Genomic DNA, 18,000 nt, shown 5'->3' on the forward strand with positions numbered 1-18,000 from the left:
GGAGCAATATAAACGTGTGTGTGTGTGTGACGCGGCTTGGCTTGTTGTAGCGCCACCATGAGACTGATTTGAAAACTGTCAAGTGGCATTTCTTCCAAAGCCTAGTGGGAATATGCATGCACAGTTTCACCACAATCGGACGCTGCGTTGAGTAGTTGTAGCGATTTGTCCAAAACGGGTACAAAGCGGGCTACTCCTGAAAAGTTTATAAGCCAATCGTAGCCAATGAGGGTGGATTATGAGAAATCAAACAAACCCGTCTTGATCACATGACTATGGAGAGCATGTGTACCGATTTGCGTGAAATATGGATAAAATCTGAAGGAGTAATATTAGAAAATGTGTTTTACATATGTCGGCCTCCTGGTGGCGCTATAAAGAGCAGATGTGAAAAATTCCAGGCAAAGGTTTTTCCTTGGCCTCTAGGAAGTTGGCATACAAAGTTATCCACAGATCCGTGCAGTTAGAGGTAAAAACACTTTTTGGCCAGTTATAGCGCCACCATGAGGCTGAGTTGAAAATGTTCATGTGGCATTTCTTCCTCGGCCTAGTGGGAATGTGCGTGCACAATTTCACAGAAATCACACGATGTGTTCATGATTTGCAGCATTTTGTTTGAAACTGAGCACTCCTGCGAACTTTGGAAGCCAATCTTAGCCAATCAGCATGGAGTCTGAGAAATCTGAAAGACCCGTTTCGTTGAATGGCTCTAGAGAGACTGTGTACCAATTTGCGTGATGTTTGGACAAAATCTGTAGGTGTACTGTCCAAAAACTTGTTTTGCACAAAGCAGCCTCCTGGTGGCGCTATAACAGGCCGTTCTGAATTTTTTGGGGCAGAGGTTCATCGTTGGCATCCAGGGAGTGTGTGTGCAAAATGTGGCATCGACCGGGTTAACGGTGCCGGAGATTAGCTGTTCACAGACGGAAGGACGGACGGACGGACGGACACACACACACACACACACACACACACACACACACACACACACACACACACGGACGGACGGACGGACGGAGTGCAAAACATTCTCTCCCCATGCCTTCGGCCTGGTGGAGACAATAATGTTCTTTGGCACCAAAGTGTTGGTCATTGCCATCCACTGAGCCCCACTGCTATTGAGTTTAAAATATTCATCCTACCTCGCGTCTATCTGTTCCATTCTGGAAAGCACTGAAGATCTTCTTCTGACTGGCATCGGCCCAGTAGATTCTGGAGGTCGCCCGATCAAAGTCCACCGTCACAATGGCCGAGCCGCTGATAATTGGGTGCAGCTGGGGCGGTCTGACATTGATCCGGTTGGCAATGATCTGACTTCGCTTAGCTACCAGAAGCACAGCTAGGGCAGGGTCTGATGGATTCAAAATATTATGATTTCTATGAACTTTTAGTACATTTTTAGGCATTATTGAGGACAATAGCATACTGTACCATGCATCCACAACGACAAGAAGTGCAAATGCCTTCTTCTAAGATGTAAATTAGATAACAGGTGTTTTGCATGTCTTTTAACTGCCAATAAGTTCAAAGAACTTATATGAGAAGCAGGAGGTCTGGTGAAACGATAACTTATAATAGCTGCTTCTGTGAATTTAACGACATGTGACATTGCACTTCTTGAATCGTGTGTGTCAATCATATGGTTAACATTTACGATTAGAATGTGTGTGATGTACTGGAACTGTATTATATGATAATAACAATCACATGACTACGATAGTTTAAGAGGACATACAGTAAGTGATGAATACAGGTATATTTTCTTCTATTACACTTGAGAGCAAGGACAATTGTACATCAAAAAGCAAAAATAGCAAAGCAAAAACAGCCAATCTACAAGCTCACAATGCATCACGATGTGGCGTGTTGTTAGTTTGTAAATCTGCCATTTTTGCTCCTATAGGCCTATATTGTTAACACGCCCCAAATTGGAAAACCCTAAGGTAAATGTGTATGTATGTAGAACTATACTGCACCAAAATGCCATGTAACCAGCACGCTACAGTACTTTAGCATGGAGTAAGACTGGTTTGCAACAGTTTAGCTGCTCACTAGTGGATTTGCAGGTGCGTCCATCAGGCTCTAGGCGGTAACCGTCAGAGCAGTAGCATCTGAAGGAGCCCCTTTCGTTGTAACACTGCTGGCTACAGAAGCCGGGGATCAGACACTCATCGATGTCCTCGCAGGTCTTGGAGTCGTTGAGCAGCTGGTATCCTGGACTGCATGTGCACTGGGCCCCGAACGGGCCTTGGAAACAGACGTCGCTGCATCCGCCGTTGTTTAGAGCACAGTCATCTTGGTCTGGAAAGAGAGAGGTTAAATAATAATAATAAGAGAGAGGTTAAATAATTGCACTGTTGCATTTGTTTTTGCGTGTATGTGCATTGTGCAACATACTGTAGTCCGGTTTATTGAGTTTCGATTTCAGTTGGTTTCTGATTAATACACTAGTGGTAGCCTATAGGCTATTTTGATCTTGCCTTCTTTGTCTTGGGTAGAGCTGCACGATCGGATGGCAAAAAGATTATTATTATTTTGGTCAATATTGAGATCATGATTATTCAACACAATTAGCCTATACTCATTGATTTTGGAAACACCATGCATTTATTGTACTTTATTTTATTTGTTAACAGTTATATGTTTAGAACTAAAGAACTACACAAATGTTTTATTTTTTCTTATTTAGATACTTATTTTTGTTTGGTTTATACAAGTGCAAGTGCAATATCTGTGTGTGTGTGTGTGTGTGTGTGTGTGTGTGTGTGTGTGTGTGTGTGTGTGTGTGTGTGTGTGTGTGTGTGTGAGTGTGTGTGAATGTATTGTATTGTATGTAATGTATGTTATAAAAAAAGTCAATAAAAAAATTATTGAAAAAAAAACAGTATATGTTTAGAAATGTAAAGGAAAGCGGTGTACACAATATAACCATCTTCTTTTGGGAACTGTGACTGAGACAGAGGGCGTGACATTCTGTGCAACTCACTGCAGACGGGTGACTCGTCGGCTCCGTTGGGACAGTCCCTCTGGCCGTCGCACACCTTGTCCAGGTCGATGCACGCCTGGTCTGTGGGACACTGCCACTGTCCGGAGGGACACCGGAAGGGCGGGGTGGGGCAGTTCTGCTCGTCGCTGAAGTCACGGCAGTCGTTGTCCCCGTCACACACCCACCCCATCGAAATGCACACCTTGTTGGCACACTGGAACTGACCGGATCGGCAGGTAATGGGCGGGCACGTGTTGTGTTCATCGGAACCGTCTTCGCAGTCCGGATGGCCGTCACACTCCCACTGGTCTGGTATGCAGAATCCATCCGTCTGGCACTGGAACTCGTCGTCGTGGCAGAGGCCTGGACCTCGAGTGGCTGGGGGAGGGAGGACAGGAAGAAAGAAAACGTTTTTGGGGTATTTTTGTTGAGTTGCTATTAGTTACAAATTCTCTTCTTCTAACTTTATAAACACTTAACCACAGCAATGTTCTATAAGCTATAACAACGTATCATGATCTGATCTGTTTTTCTTTTAAATTTAGCATTTTTTTCAATTTTCCTTTTTTGCATTTTCACCTATAATGACATGCCCAAAATTGGACCAGCCCAAAAATGGAGTAGGGTCAAAGTTAAAGTAATTAAAACAAATCAGAGATATTCCTCATCTAATTGTTTTGTACTCCACGACATGAAGTTTGTGCAGCTAACTTACGACAGTCTCTCTCATCAGAGTGGTCCCGGCAGTCAAAGGCTCCATCACACTGATAATAAGACTGGACGCACTGATCTCCACTGGCACAGGCAAATTCATAGGTTTCACAGACAAACTCTAAAAGGGGAAAAACAGAGAGTGACAACTTAGCCCATTTAGACGCAGATAAAAAAAAACGCTTTCGAGTTTTATGAAAATCTTTCACTTTCAATGTTCACCAAAAAAAAAAAAAACTATTCTCAACCTCTGTAGCAGATGGAAACATGAAAAAAACAAAATAAAAACAAAAACAAATGCAGGACAGACAGGCACTACAGATATTTATGGAATTTATATTGATTTTCTTTCATTTCCATTGGCTATTCATTTTTTATATTTTAAAATTCACAATAAGGCAAAGGAAAGTCATTTTCAGTAATGGCCAAAGGTGTAAGCTCTCAAATGTTCCTTATTTCATGTGTCTGCTATACAGAGGCCGGAATGATGATGACATACTGTGTATAGCTATATGTGTTCATGGCATGAAAGCAATACATACGTATAGGTTACTACTAGTAGTACAAATCTAAAAGGGTTCATCGTGTATTATCACACATGCAGGGCATTCAGCACATCTACAGTATTAGTACCGCAGTTGTTCTCATCAGAGGCGTCCATACAGTCCTGGTCTCCATCGCACACAAACGAGTCAGCAATACAGCGATGGTCTGGACACAGGAAGTAGCCAGGGGAGCAAGAAGAGATGGTCGAATCTACACAGACACAGACAGAGCAGATCTAGAAAGCCTTTCGACGAGAGCAAGAGTTGAGAAAGCCTTTCAAGAGCAAGAGTTGCTTTGAATCCTCATACCATTTTATTTTTTACTACATTCGTTTTCAAAATGCCAAATAAAAGAATGCTCCTCGACATGGATGATTTAGCTGAACTGGTTCCCTCATAACTCACTGCAGCGGTGTTCATCTGAGCCGTCGCCACAGTCGTTATCGCCATCACACACCCAGTTGTTGCTGATGCACCTGTCGTTGTCACAGGTGAAGTAGTTGGTGCCGCAGGTGGTGGGGACGCGGGTGGGGCAGTTGTCTTCGTCGGAGCCGTCCCCGCAGTCGTCCGTGCCGTCACAGCGCCAACTGGACAAGATGCAGTGCTTGTTGTTGCAGGTGAATGCGCGCGGAGAGCAGGTCATTCCTGGGAGTGAAGTGACAGTCACAAAATAGCAAGAGTATCGAGCTTGATGTCTACAAGCTCACAACAATGCAGCATGGTGAAACCAGTTGTAAGTATTACTATTTACATATCTCTGTTGTCGGGGAAAAAAACACCTAACTCCAAAATGTACATTTTTCAGAAAATGAAAAAAGCAAAAATTTTCAGGAAATTAAGAAAACCTTATGTTTTGAAATAAAAGCAATACTGCCTCATCAAAGTTGGTGTTGTGACTTTATATATTGTCAATTACTTGCATGAGAGGGGGAGAGGTGGTGGAGTTAGCTGTTTTAGCAGACAGTTTGAGGGCCCAGTGGAGTTAAGAGGTTTTGTCCGAAGCACTGTTTACTATTTTTTATTGGTTCAATATTTTCTTAACAACACACAGGCGTAAAGGGTGTTCAATAGCACTGATTTATGCAAAATAAATTAAAAACCACAAAAATGGATGTAGGTGGTTTCCTCCCGACAGCAACGATATGCTATTTTGGACTATTTTGATCAAATCATCCTCCTAAAAGTTATCATACTACATACTACATTTAATTGTGCGTAGCCAATTGTTTATTAGATTGACCGAATGCCAAAAAAACGTCCTTGGAGGCACTGGTACCTGTTTCACGGTTTGTTATACACTGTCACACGTACCTGGTTCAGTACAGTTGGCTTCATCACTCTTATCCATGCAATCTGCGATTCCGTCGCAGCGCCAGGAGTTGGGCTGGCAGCGGCCCTCGTCACATTCGAAGGCATAGTCGCCACAGTTGGTATCAGGTGGGGGGACCGAATCGTCCTTGACGCAGTCCCTCTGGTTGGCCTGTAGCTTCATACCATAGGGGCAACCGCACACTCGACTGGAGGAGGGGGTCGGGAAACAGAAGTGGCTGCAGTAGCCGTTGGGCGCCGAATTGCACCGGCTGTTAAACACTGTTGGGGAAAGGGTTGATGAAGCAGGCAGGGTTCAGGATGATGCCCAGTATGCTCCATCGTACGATGCTGTTGCGGCAAAAACAGCAGATCCACTAGCTCACGGCGTGTTGCGTCCGAGCTTGTAGATCGGCTATATTTCCGCCGCACAAACACTGTTGTAAGACTAAATCTGGCCTCTGGGAATCAGAATTGTCACATCACAGGTTTACAGTGTATAAAGAAGTGGGTAAAATAATGTTTTCGTTCAAGCTCCATCTTTAGGGTTAGAGCTAGTTAAACCTTAAATATGTCATTAATATACCTTAGAGTTGTTGTGTGGAAATAGTAAAAAAGTCCCCCCATTCTGTGTTGCCTAGAACTGGACTAAAATCAGTAACATTATGAACTTTGTGACATCATCAAGATGTACTTCATAATGTTACTGACCTCCAGTTCTAGGTAGTAAAATGTTGAAAATGAGTGGTATTCCCCTTTAACCTATGTCTGACCTTTTCTCTTTGAACTATTTCTCCCTGCAGGGTCCACTTACTGCTGTGGAGGTCGGCAGAGTAGGTCTTGATGTTCAGGATTCCATAAATTCCCTTTCTGATCATCAAGTTCTGTCCTCCGTCCCTCTTCCTCATGCGGAATATCCCCTGCGTCCTTATATCAGACACATACAGGTGGTCTGCAGGGGAGAAAACATGTAATAAGTTATATCAAAGCACCACACTGGAAATTGAACCTGGGATCTTCTGCTTCCCAGGTTGTCAGAACTACCCCCCCCCCCCCAAATTGTTTTAACACAAATTCTAACTTAATATTTGACATAGATTTCCTATGCCAAACTTGCAATACCATTCTGTACATCATCAGGACCACAGTGGAAAAAGTAAACAATTTAATTTAAATGTACTCATACAGTGTGTGTGTGTGTGTGTGTGCGTGCGTGCGTGCGTGCGTGCGTGCGTGCGTGCGTGCGTGCGTGCGTGCGTGCGTGCTTGCGTGCGTGCGTGCGTGCGTGCGTGCGTGCGTGCGTGCGTGCGTGCGTGCGTGCGTGCGTGCGTGCGTGCGTGCGTGCGTGTCAAAACAATGACTCCTACCAGAGTAGATTGTAAGGGAATAGGGTTGGGTGATCTGCCCAATATTGCTGAAAGTCTGTCTGTCAAATCCATCAATGCCAATGTGTCCTATCTGATCGAAGAGGGCATCCACCCAGTATAGTCTGTCCATCCTGCCAGGGCCAAGCACAAGGAATTATTAAGCCTGAGTTATGCTTAGTAACTTGCAGGTGCTGTGCACGAAAGATTGTAGAGCTATACAAGATCACAAAATCAGGCTTTAGTCCATAAACTGAAGATCACCAAACACCTGAGCGCCACCAGGGAAAATATTAAAGGAATTCCAAATAAACTTATATTGCATTATACTATAATTATAAACACTACCCTTCCTCTCTGCCTGACCTACTTGTTGTTAACTAGTTGTACGAACGCTTGTTTTCTATTGTTGTATTGTTTATTGGATCTTGTTTAGTCGATACACTTAATTGTCTTAGCTCATGCTCATTTGATTTAGCTATTTTGTCTCATCTGTTTAAGGAAATAGGTAGCTGATATATTGCACTTTTACCTTAGCGCTAGGTATACTCTTGGTTGCTTGTTTTTGCAGAAAATGCACTAAAGACTTCTGGTGATTAGTAGTTTTTGTTCCCTACCTATGTTGAATACACTTATTGTAAGTCGCTTTGGATAAAAGCGTCTGCTAAATGACTGTAATGTAATGTAATGTAATGTAATGTAATGTAATGTAATGTAATTAGCCTAAAGTGTTCCCTGTTGCATGCATTCTACTCCTTTCTAGACCATAATTTCATGTCTGTATTTGACGATTCAGTCTGTTGAGAGAGGCCATTTATAACCAAAGAAAAAAGTTAACATGAACTGTAAGACACTAAGATATACATCTGTGGTGATTCATTTATTGTGGCTGATCTCAATATACAGTACTGTACAGTTTCCAAATCATCTGTGCAGTTCTTGAATTTATGAACAAATCGGAAATGACCATTTTATTTCCATCCTTTCCAGATGTACAGCATGCCACAAATGTGCTTACTCGTAGTCGACAGCGAGTCCAATCGGCTCGCCCAGGGTTGAGTTGACGAGGGGAACAGCATTGCTTCCGTCGGTGTAAGACCTCATTATAACAGCTGGACGGGAATTCACACCCCAAAACAAGAAGCTTTGGACCGGGTAGGGAAGAGGACAGATGTACTTATTATCATTCAAATAACAGAACCTCATACTGTATACAATGGCTCTTCAACTAGGCAGTCCTCAGGGTTACTACACCTTGCAAACTACAGTATATAATAAATAATTGGCATTATACTGTATAGAAGTTATTCATGAATACTTGATAATGTAGAATCACTAGAATGCTCACCCAGCACTGGGATGCACTGCGATTCCCATGGGATTTGTCACGCCAGTCACAATGTCTCTTCTGGACTTGTCCGTCACTTTGAAAGCCACCACTGACCTGTAAGAGCCCGCGGTCCAAAACAAAACTTTGGACGTCCAGTCATAGGCCATGCCATTAATCATTCCCACTCTGTAACCTGTCAGAATCTCATGATCTGGAGAGCAAAAAGGGACATTTAGTAACTTAAACAATAGAGAGACTGATACGCAAAAATACCAGAATAAAAACTACATCTAGGACTATCCTCACAATCTATTTTAGATTGAAATAGACGATTCAGATTAGATTTGCGATTTCCACTTTATTAATCCCTGAATGTGAATAATAATTCAAGCGTCACAATGTAAAGTCAGATAATACAAAAGGTGCATACAAAACTAAAAATACAATAAGGATATAACCCCTCCCCCAGAAACATTTTCAAATATTGTCTTTTTACTGATGTTGACCGTAATCCCCACAACGAAGACATGATCCCAATCTTGGGGAGACTCACGAGTGCCATTGAGGCTCGACTTGTAGACGAGGCCTCTGCTCCTGTCGTTGTAGAAGATGGCTTCCTCGTTGCCATCGTATTCCACAGCAGAGCCCGAGTGCGTGACCCCCAGCCCTGCCAGGGGCAGGGTGACGTCCTCCTGGAAGGACACGTTCAATGGGAGTCCTCGCACCGCAAGGGACGTTGCTACTAGCAGGTAGTCCCTCACCTCTGGTCACATGCACAGAAAGGCTGGTTAGGTTGCTGAAGTTCAGTAGTGTTTCTCAAACAGTGGCAAACCAATTTTTATGGATAGCGAATAAATAAATATATACAATAAATACATGCATTTCCTACAATTTTGTATCTCATTATTTCAAAAGAAAGTGTAATTTATGTAAAATGCTAACATTTTTCAAAATAATTTCAAAAACATATCCATAAATACAAATACAAAAAAAGAAATATACTAATCGTGGTTAATTCACAATAGATTTGATGGCAATTTTGGTCCTGAGAGAAATATTTGTCACACAATTCAAAAACAATTTAATCGAAGGTGTAAGTAAGCATGATGCTTACTATCATGTATCACAATTTAACTTCTGAACCATGGCTCATTAATTACATATAAACGCCTATTCTGGGCACGTCAAAAAGCCGGAAAATAAGCAAACATTTAGCAAAAATAGCAATATTCGGTTAAGAGATTTGGTAAAGAGGGGACAAAAGGAATTGAATAAGTATATAACCCTGGGGGACCCTGCTCGGCTAAGTATAAAGGGTTATAAAGTGGTTAAATAAGCACGGTGCCTATCATGTATCACAGCTGAATTTCAGGACCGCGATGGCTCATGTGATGTAATCTAAGTAAGGGATAATGTATTGCTGAGTGGTCATTGTTTATAGATAAACGACAGCGTGGAGGTGATTTACCGGTATAAACAATGACCACTCAGCCATACATTATCCTGCTTATTAAACGGCTACTTAATACATAAATTGATAAATTGACCCAAAACAACAAGCTTGGTAATGAAAGTATATTCCCATGTGTGTCACGCTGGCCGTCTGCCCAGCTGCAGCACAGTCGGAAAACAAGGAAGTGCGTTGATCAAATAGAATCCATTTTCGGGTACTGCTTCGTTTATTTCTCGCTGTTTTCAAAAACATTTTTTGAGAGCAATGTTTTGCTGTAAATGACACTGTGTGTGTTTACATGGCTGTCATGTTGAAACAGCAGTAAATCAGCGGAGCCCAGCAGGTGCTCCGAGGGTTTTATTAGGCATCGGTCTGTTATAGAGCGGAGTGGTCATTATCCAGAAATAACAGACCGACGAATTCGGCGATTGACCAATCAGAATCAAGCATTCAACCAAGCCATGTAATAATGTAATAATAATGGGTAATAACACACTTCTAAACTCAAGGTGTTGCCTCCATCAGTGGGACTTACTGAAACAAGAGTGTCGGTCAGGGTGGAGGTCGTAACCAAGGCGACACTTGCAGCGGAATCCCAGACCGTCGTTGTCAGAGCGATGACTCAGAACACAAATATGCTGACAGCCTCCGTTGTGTCTACCACAAGGATTCATCACTGAAACACAAGATGTCCACATTGTCTGACTCAGACATTACTCAGCTCGGTTTAGCATTTCATTACTATATTCATTACAGTATGGCTTAGTGTGTTCATCGTAAAAACGCCACAATTAGGTTTAACCATATGAACACTAGCGTCCCTATTCTGGGCATTTCATAATAGGGAACATTTGGCAACTTAAGCAGATCTACCTGCTCACAACACATTACAATGTGTTGTTGTGACTTTATAGGTTGGCTATTTCTGTCAAAGTGATTTGGTGTGGAGCGTAAAAAGGAGTGGACCAAGTACAGACTCCTGGGGGAACCCAGTCAACAAAGTGCATATAATATAGGGTGGATAGTAGGACAGAAAGGGTGTCCACTATTTTTGTTGTATTTTTAGTTGCATGTCTGTATATTGCATTTGCTTTGTTCAGGACCCCAGGAAGACTATAGAGGCTCATTCATGTGTCTCTAATAGGGATCCTTTATCAGTCTAGGAAAAGCCACCCTCATAACGACTAAGCTAACTAAACATTGGAGATTCTCCCATTCCAATCCTCAGATTAGTAGGATTGTTTCCAAAACAAACAATGTGTGAAGTCCACTTCCGTACCGAAGGGTTGCAGGACAGGATGTGAGACAACAATATGGCCAGGTCTACTGGCTGTCTTGTAGAGGAGGGAGGTGCTGTTCATGCCGTTGAAGCGGGTCGTTCGCATCACACCCATCTTGGTCCAATCAGTGAAGAACAGGTGGTTCTCAAATGCTGCGATGCCAAATGGATTTGGAGCCATGGTTCCTCCATAGAGCACCGTTTTCCTGTGGAACATGTCACACAGCATGGTCAAGAGGTAAAAAAACAAACATATTTTGACGTTTGCATGGGATTGTGCAGTTTTACTGAGGAGAAACTTTTGTTTATCACCTGTCCAGACCGTTGTATGTGACAGTTTGCACCATGTCAAAATGGCTGTCAGACCAGTACACCCTCTGAGTAACAATATCCAGGGTTATGCCTGTTGGAGTACCGAGCCTGCTCTTCACCAGTTCAACTCGGTTACTTCCGTCCATGTATGCCCGCTCTAGCTTCACCTGCTCATTGTTAATGCCCATGTCTGAAAAGAACATGTAGCTGCACAAAACAACAACAACAAGTCACCTTAGGGTTGAGTTACAGACTCTCTTGTGACTCTCGTGAAAACCAATGTACTCTACGGAGAACAATAAAGAATGAGATGAATCAAATCTGTTTAAATATTCAAGCACCCACCCCACTGTGGGGTCCAAGGCAAGTCCATGAGGACTCTGCAGGTTCTCTGCCACCAGTGTGACCCGGTTCCCTCCATCAAAGTCACATGCATCGATGCGCTCCACCCGGATTTCTAGGACATAGAGTTTGAAGTTGATCCAGTCCACAGCGATGTTCTGGACACTGTGGACCGCGGTAGACAGAACCTCCTTAATGTCACCTCCGTCATAGTTGGCAGAGTACACCTATAGGGATAGAATGGTACAGCACATCTAGGTTGTTAAATTATTACATTTTGCGAAATTTTGTAAACACTTAAACCTAATTGATATGCCACGGTACAATCATGTAGGTTACCATGTAGGTCACCAGGTAAAGGATTAAACTTGCAAGTGCTGCAATGGTGTTCTGGAGTCCAGAAACTGTACTTGGATCTGCTGCTGTATTGAGCAGCCAGCTACTAATGGTGCAGCCTATAGACTACTAGTATACGATCATTACATCAAACTGGCAATTGGTTTTGAGAGCAAAGGTACTGTATCAAAATACAAACAGGCTCATACATCCTCTAATCACGATTCTAATGGTTCGGTCTACACAGTCTTTTTAAGCAGACTGATATTCACTCTTAAGGTTATACCGTACATCTCTCACTTCCTATTCACTCTTAAGGTTACATCTCTCACTTCCACCTGAAATGACAACTCATGAGAGAAACAAACTTCCTCGATGTCCGCATATCATTAAATGCAGGTTCATAATTGTACCATGTTAATTTAACTTCTTTGCATTTTTAGGCTCTGCCCCAGACCAGTCTATTTTGAAGTTCATGTAATAAATGTGCATAAACGTGCTCAGCTTTTGGTCTTTGTAATCTCAGTGTCTGTTCTGAAGCATCACAGGAGCAGAGCCACATGCACTGTAATGTCATTGCATTTGCAATAAATTATTTTCATCTTGATGAGTGTCTGTCGAAATGTCAACAAAAGGCTATAGATACATTTGCATAATGACAATGGTTACACTGAATTTGGATTGAAACAGACAACAGACAGAATGTGCAAATGTTTGTATGAATTAGCTTAAAGTGTAATTAGCGCAAAGAAGTAAACAACAGAGGCATTCAAGGACATTACAAAATCATATTATCAAAGCTAAGGACTGACCTTCTGAGTGTTGGTATCACTCCAGAACACTGTCCGGCTGATGTGGTGATAGGCCACCCCTACAGAGTAACCTCTACCCTGGGACGGGACCAGAGTTCTGACGAAGCGGCCGTGTATATCTGCCATCATCACGTCACCCCCGTTGGTGAAGATGAGCTGTGGCATACCAGCTGGAGAAGTGTCACACACATCTATGTATTATTCATGAAACAGTTGCACGTGTTTCAGAAAAGGACGTTTCTACTTTCTATATACAGTTAATTGTGCATTTTGACTTTAAAATTCAATTCAATCCAAATGGCACAGTTGAGTGCGTGCACTTAAATAACATACAGTAAATAGTAGATCGCATGATTTCGATTTTCGTGAAGCAGGATTAGATTAGGTAACTGGCAAAGAAAATAATTCTACAATGTTTGAGGTTTACCAACTGAAATGGTTATTTCACATTTTCATCCTTATTGGACTAATATTCCCTCTACAGCTATCTATCCAATATCTCTTCCTGTACCTGAAATGTTGGCCTTGCATATGTGCCCCTGCTCCAGGATGTATCCATTAGCACAGCTGCAGTGATGTGTCCCGGGACGGTCTTCACACAGCTGGTCACAAATCCCCCAGATGTTACAGTCATTGTAGTCTGAGCAAAACAATAAACAAAAATCTTTACCTTTCTGACTATTGGATTTTTTCTTTTTAATTGTTCTTAATAACGCCCCACTAATTTGGTGTCTATTATTCTTCATTGTACATTTGCACATAATTTGTCCTCGGCATCCAACCCATTAGCAGGAGCAGTGGGCAAGTGCTATTTATACAGCTTGCTCAAAGACACACTATTTTTTCTTATTTTTTATCCCACTCTTTTGTAACCCGTTTTTCACCCGCTGCCAAGTGCCTAAGCTGTAATCCTGGGCGCTATACGCTCAGAGATACTTCGACACAGGAGGGCCACGGGTCGAACTGGGCATCTTCTGATTTCCAGGCTCAAATTTTGACCCGATAATCAAGATTCAATTCATCCCCTGACCCTGAGCAAGCAGGCTATTATAGCTCAATGGTAAAAATGTGGGGTGGAAGAGGAAAGTTACAGCTTTAAATGCGTAACGGGAATCTTTAATACAAAATGTCAGTTGAAATGAAATGAAATGCTTAAACACAGAGTTGGTTCTGTACTTGGTCTACTCAGGGGCAGCGGTGGCCGAACGGTTTAAGGAGCGGTCTTGTTATCGGAAGGTCGCCAGTTCGAATTCCCGGACCGGCACGTTAAGATTACCACCGCTGAAGTGCCCTTGAGCAAGGCATTGAACCCCTACCATGAAATGTTCTATGAGCAGGGTCTGGCTGTAAACAAGCATCTCGAGCTTAGTCCATTCACCCTGGGTAAACAAAGAACTTTGCTTTGCTTTGCTTTGTTTCTGTCTACTCTATACACAAGGGGTGTAATGATGCATTTTAACAGCGATACGATACGTATCACGATAGGTTGGCGATACGATACATGGACAATATTGGTTCATTCATGGCGATACAATACGATTATTGTTTTTAAAATCGATACAGTAATTATTTAGTGAAGAAATTAAATATTTGTGAAACATGTGGACAGTTCAGTTTGTTTAAGGGAAACATGTATGAATATGGATATAAATAAGTAACACAGTGATTCTCTGGCAAATACGGACATTATATTTGAACACATATGGACAAACCCATACCTTGACATGAACACAGAGAATTCACACATTTATCGATAGACCAAATAGCGATATTTTTCATTTTTCTTCTTAAAATGACTAAATACAATTCACAGTAGTGTTAAGTTTTTCCAATTGATTATTTGGATTGCAAAACGATTCGATACTGATTATTTGCACTGCAAAACGATACGATACAAAGTCAAACGATACGATATGTGGCTGTTTACATTTCGATATACTTTGATTCTTGAAATTAAAATAAATTTTTGATGCAGTTACTATATTGTTACACCCCTACTCTACACCAATCTCTTCGCCAGAAATATTCCATCTACAACCTCACAGCGCATCGCATTGGAACACGTTGTGAGTTTGTAGATCTGCTCATTTTTGGCTAATGTTCCCCCCAGAACTCACCCACACAGGAGCGGCTGTCATTGGCTACGATGTAACCGTTGGGACAGTAACAGGCTCCTCCTTGAGGGGAAGTGTGACAGCGATACTCACAGCTGAGGGCAGAGCACTGATCCAGATCTGTGACGATGGATACAGACAGCAGTCATTGTTGAAATTGTTAAATTACCGTATTTAAAAGAATATTCAAACACAAACATGAATTTCAACATAAAATGTATTCTTAAAAATATAAACAATTCTAAAGATATATTTGTATAGTATCAAATTCTATAAAAGTATAAATTAGGGTTAAACTGTTTAAACTGATGCTATATTAGCTAAGTTAGCTGGAGACCCCCTGGAACCCCCTCAAGGACACCAGGGGGGTCCCCGGCCCCCACTTTGAGAACCACTGATCTAAGTCAGTGATTCTCAATCTTTTTTAGTCACAAGGATCCCCAGTTTACTAGTCTAGTGTATAAGAGCCAGACAACTATTCCACAATCTCTGAATGCTATCTGGAACTACACCTCTTGAAAGCCAATAAATAAAGCTGTTATCGGTTCAACATTTCTGCTCGCGAAATGTATAATAAAGCTAAAACATATATTTTCAAATGTATGCGCGAAGACTAAAACGAATAATCGCCGTCACCGTCATCACTGTTATCACACTATCTTCTTGTTCCATTTAAGAGTTTTTCTTATGATGTTCAAGTTAATCATGAACCTTGTGGGTAAATGCAATAAATAAGGTGATAAGAAAAAGGTGAGTGCTGAGATCATAAATGTTGCAATGACAGAAGATTAGTGTTTGGTTTAACAAACAGGAAATAATGGAGTACTTACTTGAACCTGCTATCAACTACATTACCCCACAATACCTGGTGAAAATTATGCAAATGTATTGCTTGTGTGAAAAAAAACAATCATAGGTCGAAAGTGTGAAAAGTAGTTTGAATTCTTATAAGAAAGCTCAAACAGCAAGAGATAATGCAAGGATTATTTGGATCTGAAATTTAAAAAGGGCAATGAATTACACATGTTAAAGATCCTCAGTGTTAATGTATCCATTTGTAACACCAAGGGTTTAATAACATGTTTGATAACTGCTGCTAATACTAATACTAAGGGATGTATCACCTGCACAAGAGATATACCGTATGCAAAATAACTGTTTCTATATTTTCTATTTTATCTTTTTTTCTTTTCTTTCTTTTTTTTTTACCATGCACCTTTTGAATACTTAATATTTGACACATTGTCATATTATTTTAGGATATTTTACATGTATAACCTGTTTTCCTTGTTTCTTTCTTTCTTTCTTTCTTTCTCTATTCTTTACCCCTTTCTTGAAACAGCAAATGATGGAAGCATGGATGACACAATTTGACCCACTTTTGTACACCTCTAAACCTGTGAGGTGACAATAAAGTTGAATCTTGTTATCACTGAGGAGAGGACTATAGTATACAGTAAGAGTACTACTAGAAGTAGCAACACTGGTATCTGATTAAATAATAAGGACTTTGATCCTTGAATATGTACACGCAACTTACTGCAGGTTTGCTGTGCTGTAGTGTTGGTTTCATCTGTTCCTCCGGGACAGTCGGGTTTGCTGTCACACACCTTCCCCAGTGGTATACACACCGAGGACCCTGGACACCCCCACTCACCAGGGTAACAGTCTCGGGAGTTGCTATCTGAAAAGTCGAGTCACAAACCGACATTCTCAGTGATTCCTTGAACGACGTCATGTAGTGTTTTGTATACAATGTATACAAAACACTACATGGTTCACATGACGCTATGACAGTCATGTTTCAGGGCTAAACACTACATGACCTGACACTAACTGAACTGTATACTATACATGTTATACAGTATATGTTACTGTTTTCAAACAGTGAATATATAATCTTACCACATCCATTCTCATCACTGTAGTCACCACAGTCATTGAACTGGTCACACACCCAGACCTGGGGGATACAGCGACCACTGGAGCAGGTGAACTCGCTGCCACTGCAGCTCTGGTATACTGTGAGGACAAAATGGATGTCAATAATATTCTAAACTAAATTAGCATTTAATTGATACTATTTATGTAATATGATATTCATTTGCACCGATGGGCTGATTGCCATGAGAGCTGCTGATGAACCATAACTATTTGAATGATCCCATGTCCTTTAGCAGCCCCCTCAAAAAGGTCAAAATATGTACTTTTCATACAAGATGCCCCATAATCTAATAGGCAACTTCCTGAATGAACCGTACGGTCTTGACTCTTTTGCTGATGCTTCGTCTTGTTTCATATGTAGTATTGGTTATATAATTTTGTTTTGTTTTCATGTATTAATTGTATGTTTTTTGAGGGGACAAGCCCCTCCAGTGCATGGCTTTTGAAGATTATGTCATATGCCAGCCAAGTCTATGGACTTTAATGTTTGTTTACGGCACTAAATGACGATGTAAGATGTAGTCATGTAGCCGATATAAATACAGTGGGACACACAAGTGCGATTCTTTTAATTTATTTTACTTACAAATAAAACTATAGTTATAAATGTATTGGGTCTACTGTACATACAGGGGGAGTCGTCATAGCTGTAGCCTATGTATTGTGACTACACACATTTTATTCTTCCAATAAGTTCCTCAATTGGGTTGTTCCAAGTTAGTTCCCCCATTTTAAAATGTCATGAGCTCAGCAAGACTTTATTGATTCAAACTTGTGAAATTTAGCTAAAACATAAATGATAACAGTTGAATGGTTTTTCCATATCAATCCTTCTTACCACAGCCTTGTTCATCACTGTTGTCTCCACAGTCGTCCCAGTGGTCGCACACAAAGGACAGAGGTATACAGTAGCCATTTGCACACTGGAACTGGTGCAGGGCGCAGTGCTGATTCGCTGTTGCACGCACGCACGCACGCACGCACGCACGCACGCACGCACGCACGCACGCACGCACGCACGGACGCACACACACACACACACACACACACACACACACACACACACACACAAATTAACACAACAGAATCATATATAGCATATTACTTTTGTTTTGTTCTGTTCTTTGTGTTATTTCCTGTCCTATTGTAGTCTGATTTGTATCG

General features: G+C 41.5%; 1 protein-coding gene across 1 annotated transcript in view; it reads right to left on the reverse strand.

Moving 5' to 3' along the window:
* lrp2b (low density lipoprotein receptor-related protein 2b) overlaps nucleotides 1-18,000 on the reverse strand; it is a gene marked incomplete at its 5' end in the record, with an annotated part of 65,057 nt that overhangs the window by 40,133 nt on the left and 6,924 nt on the right. Inside the window, 22 exons of the mRNA XM_079492141.1 lie at nucleotides 1,143-1,351; nucleotides 2,053-2,301; nucleotides 2,987-3,364; nucleotides 3,702-3,818; nucleotides 4,331-4,453; nucleotides 4,648-4,887; nucleotides 5,554-5,832; nucleotides 6,365-6,502; nucleotides 6,918-7,048; nucleotides 7,933-8,058; nucleotides 8,263-8,455; nucleotides 8,798-9,007; nucleotides 10,233-10,373; nucleotides 10,977-11,182; nucleotides 11,289-11,495; nucleotides 11,634-11,857; nucleotides 12,779-12,948; nucleotides 13,290-13,418; nucleotides 14,896-15,012; nucleotides 16,433-16,576; nucleotides 16,798-16,914; nucleotides 17,675-17,791. Of these exons, the coding sequence (XP_079348267.1) occupies nucleotides 1,143-1,351; nucleotides 2,053-2,301; nucleotides 2,987-3,364; nucleotides 3,702-3,818; nucleotides 4,331-4,453; nucleotides 4,648-4,887; nucleotides 5,554-5,832; nucleotides 6,365-6,502; nucleotides 6,918-7,048; nucleotides 7,933-8,058; nucleotides 8,263-8,455; nucleotides 8,798-9,007; nucleotides 10,233-10,373; nucleotides 10,977-11,182; nucleotides 11,289-11,495; nucleotides 11,634-11,857; nucleotides 12,779-12,948; nucleotides 13,290-13,418; nucleotides 14,896-15,012; nucleotides 16,433-16,576; nucleotides 16,798-16,914; nucleotides 17,675-17,791 (3,965 nt within the window). The remainder of the gene's footprint in view (nucleotides 1-1,142; nucleotides 1,352-2,052; nucleotides 2,302-2,986; nucleotides 3,365-3,701; nucleotides 3,819-4,330; nucleotides 4,454-4,647; nucleotides 4,888-5,553; nucleotides 5,833-6,364; nucleotides 6,503-6,917; nucleotides 7,049-7,932; nucleotides 8,059-8,262; nucleotides 8,456-8,797; nucleotides 9,008-10,232; nucleotides 10,374-10,976; nucleotides 11,183-11,288; nucleotides 11,496-11,633; nucleotides 11,858-12,778; nucleotides 12,949-13,289; nucleotides 13,419-14,895; nucleotides 15,013-16,432; nucleotides 16,577-16,797; nucleotides 16,915-17,674; nucleotides 17,792-18,000) is intronic.

The sequence above is a fragment of the Electrona antarctica genome (assembly GCF_951216825.1).
Source record: "Electrona antarctica genome assembly, chromosome: 22".
Lineage (NCBI taxonomy): Eukaryota > Metazoa > Chordata > Actinopteri > Myctophiformes > Myctophidae > Electrona > Electrona antarctica.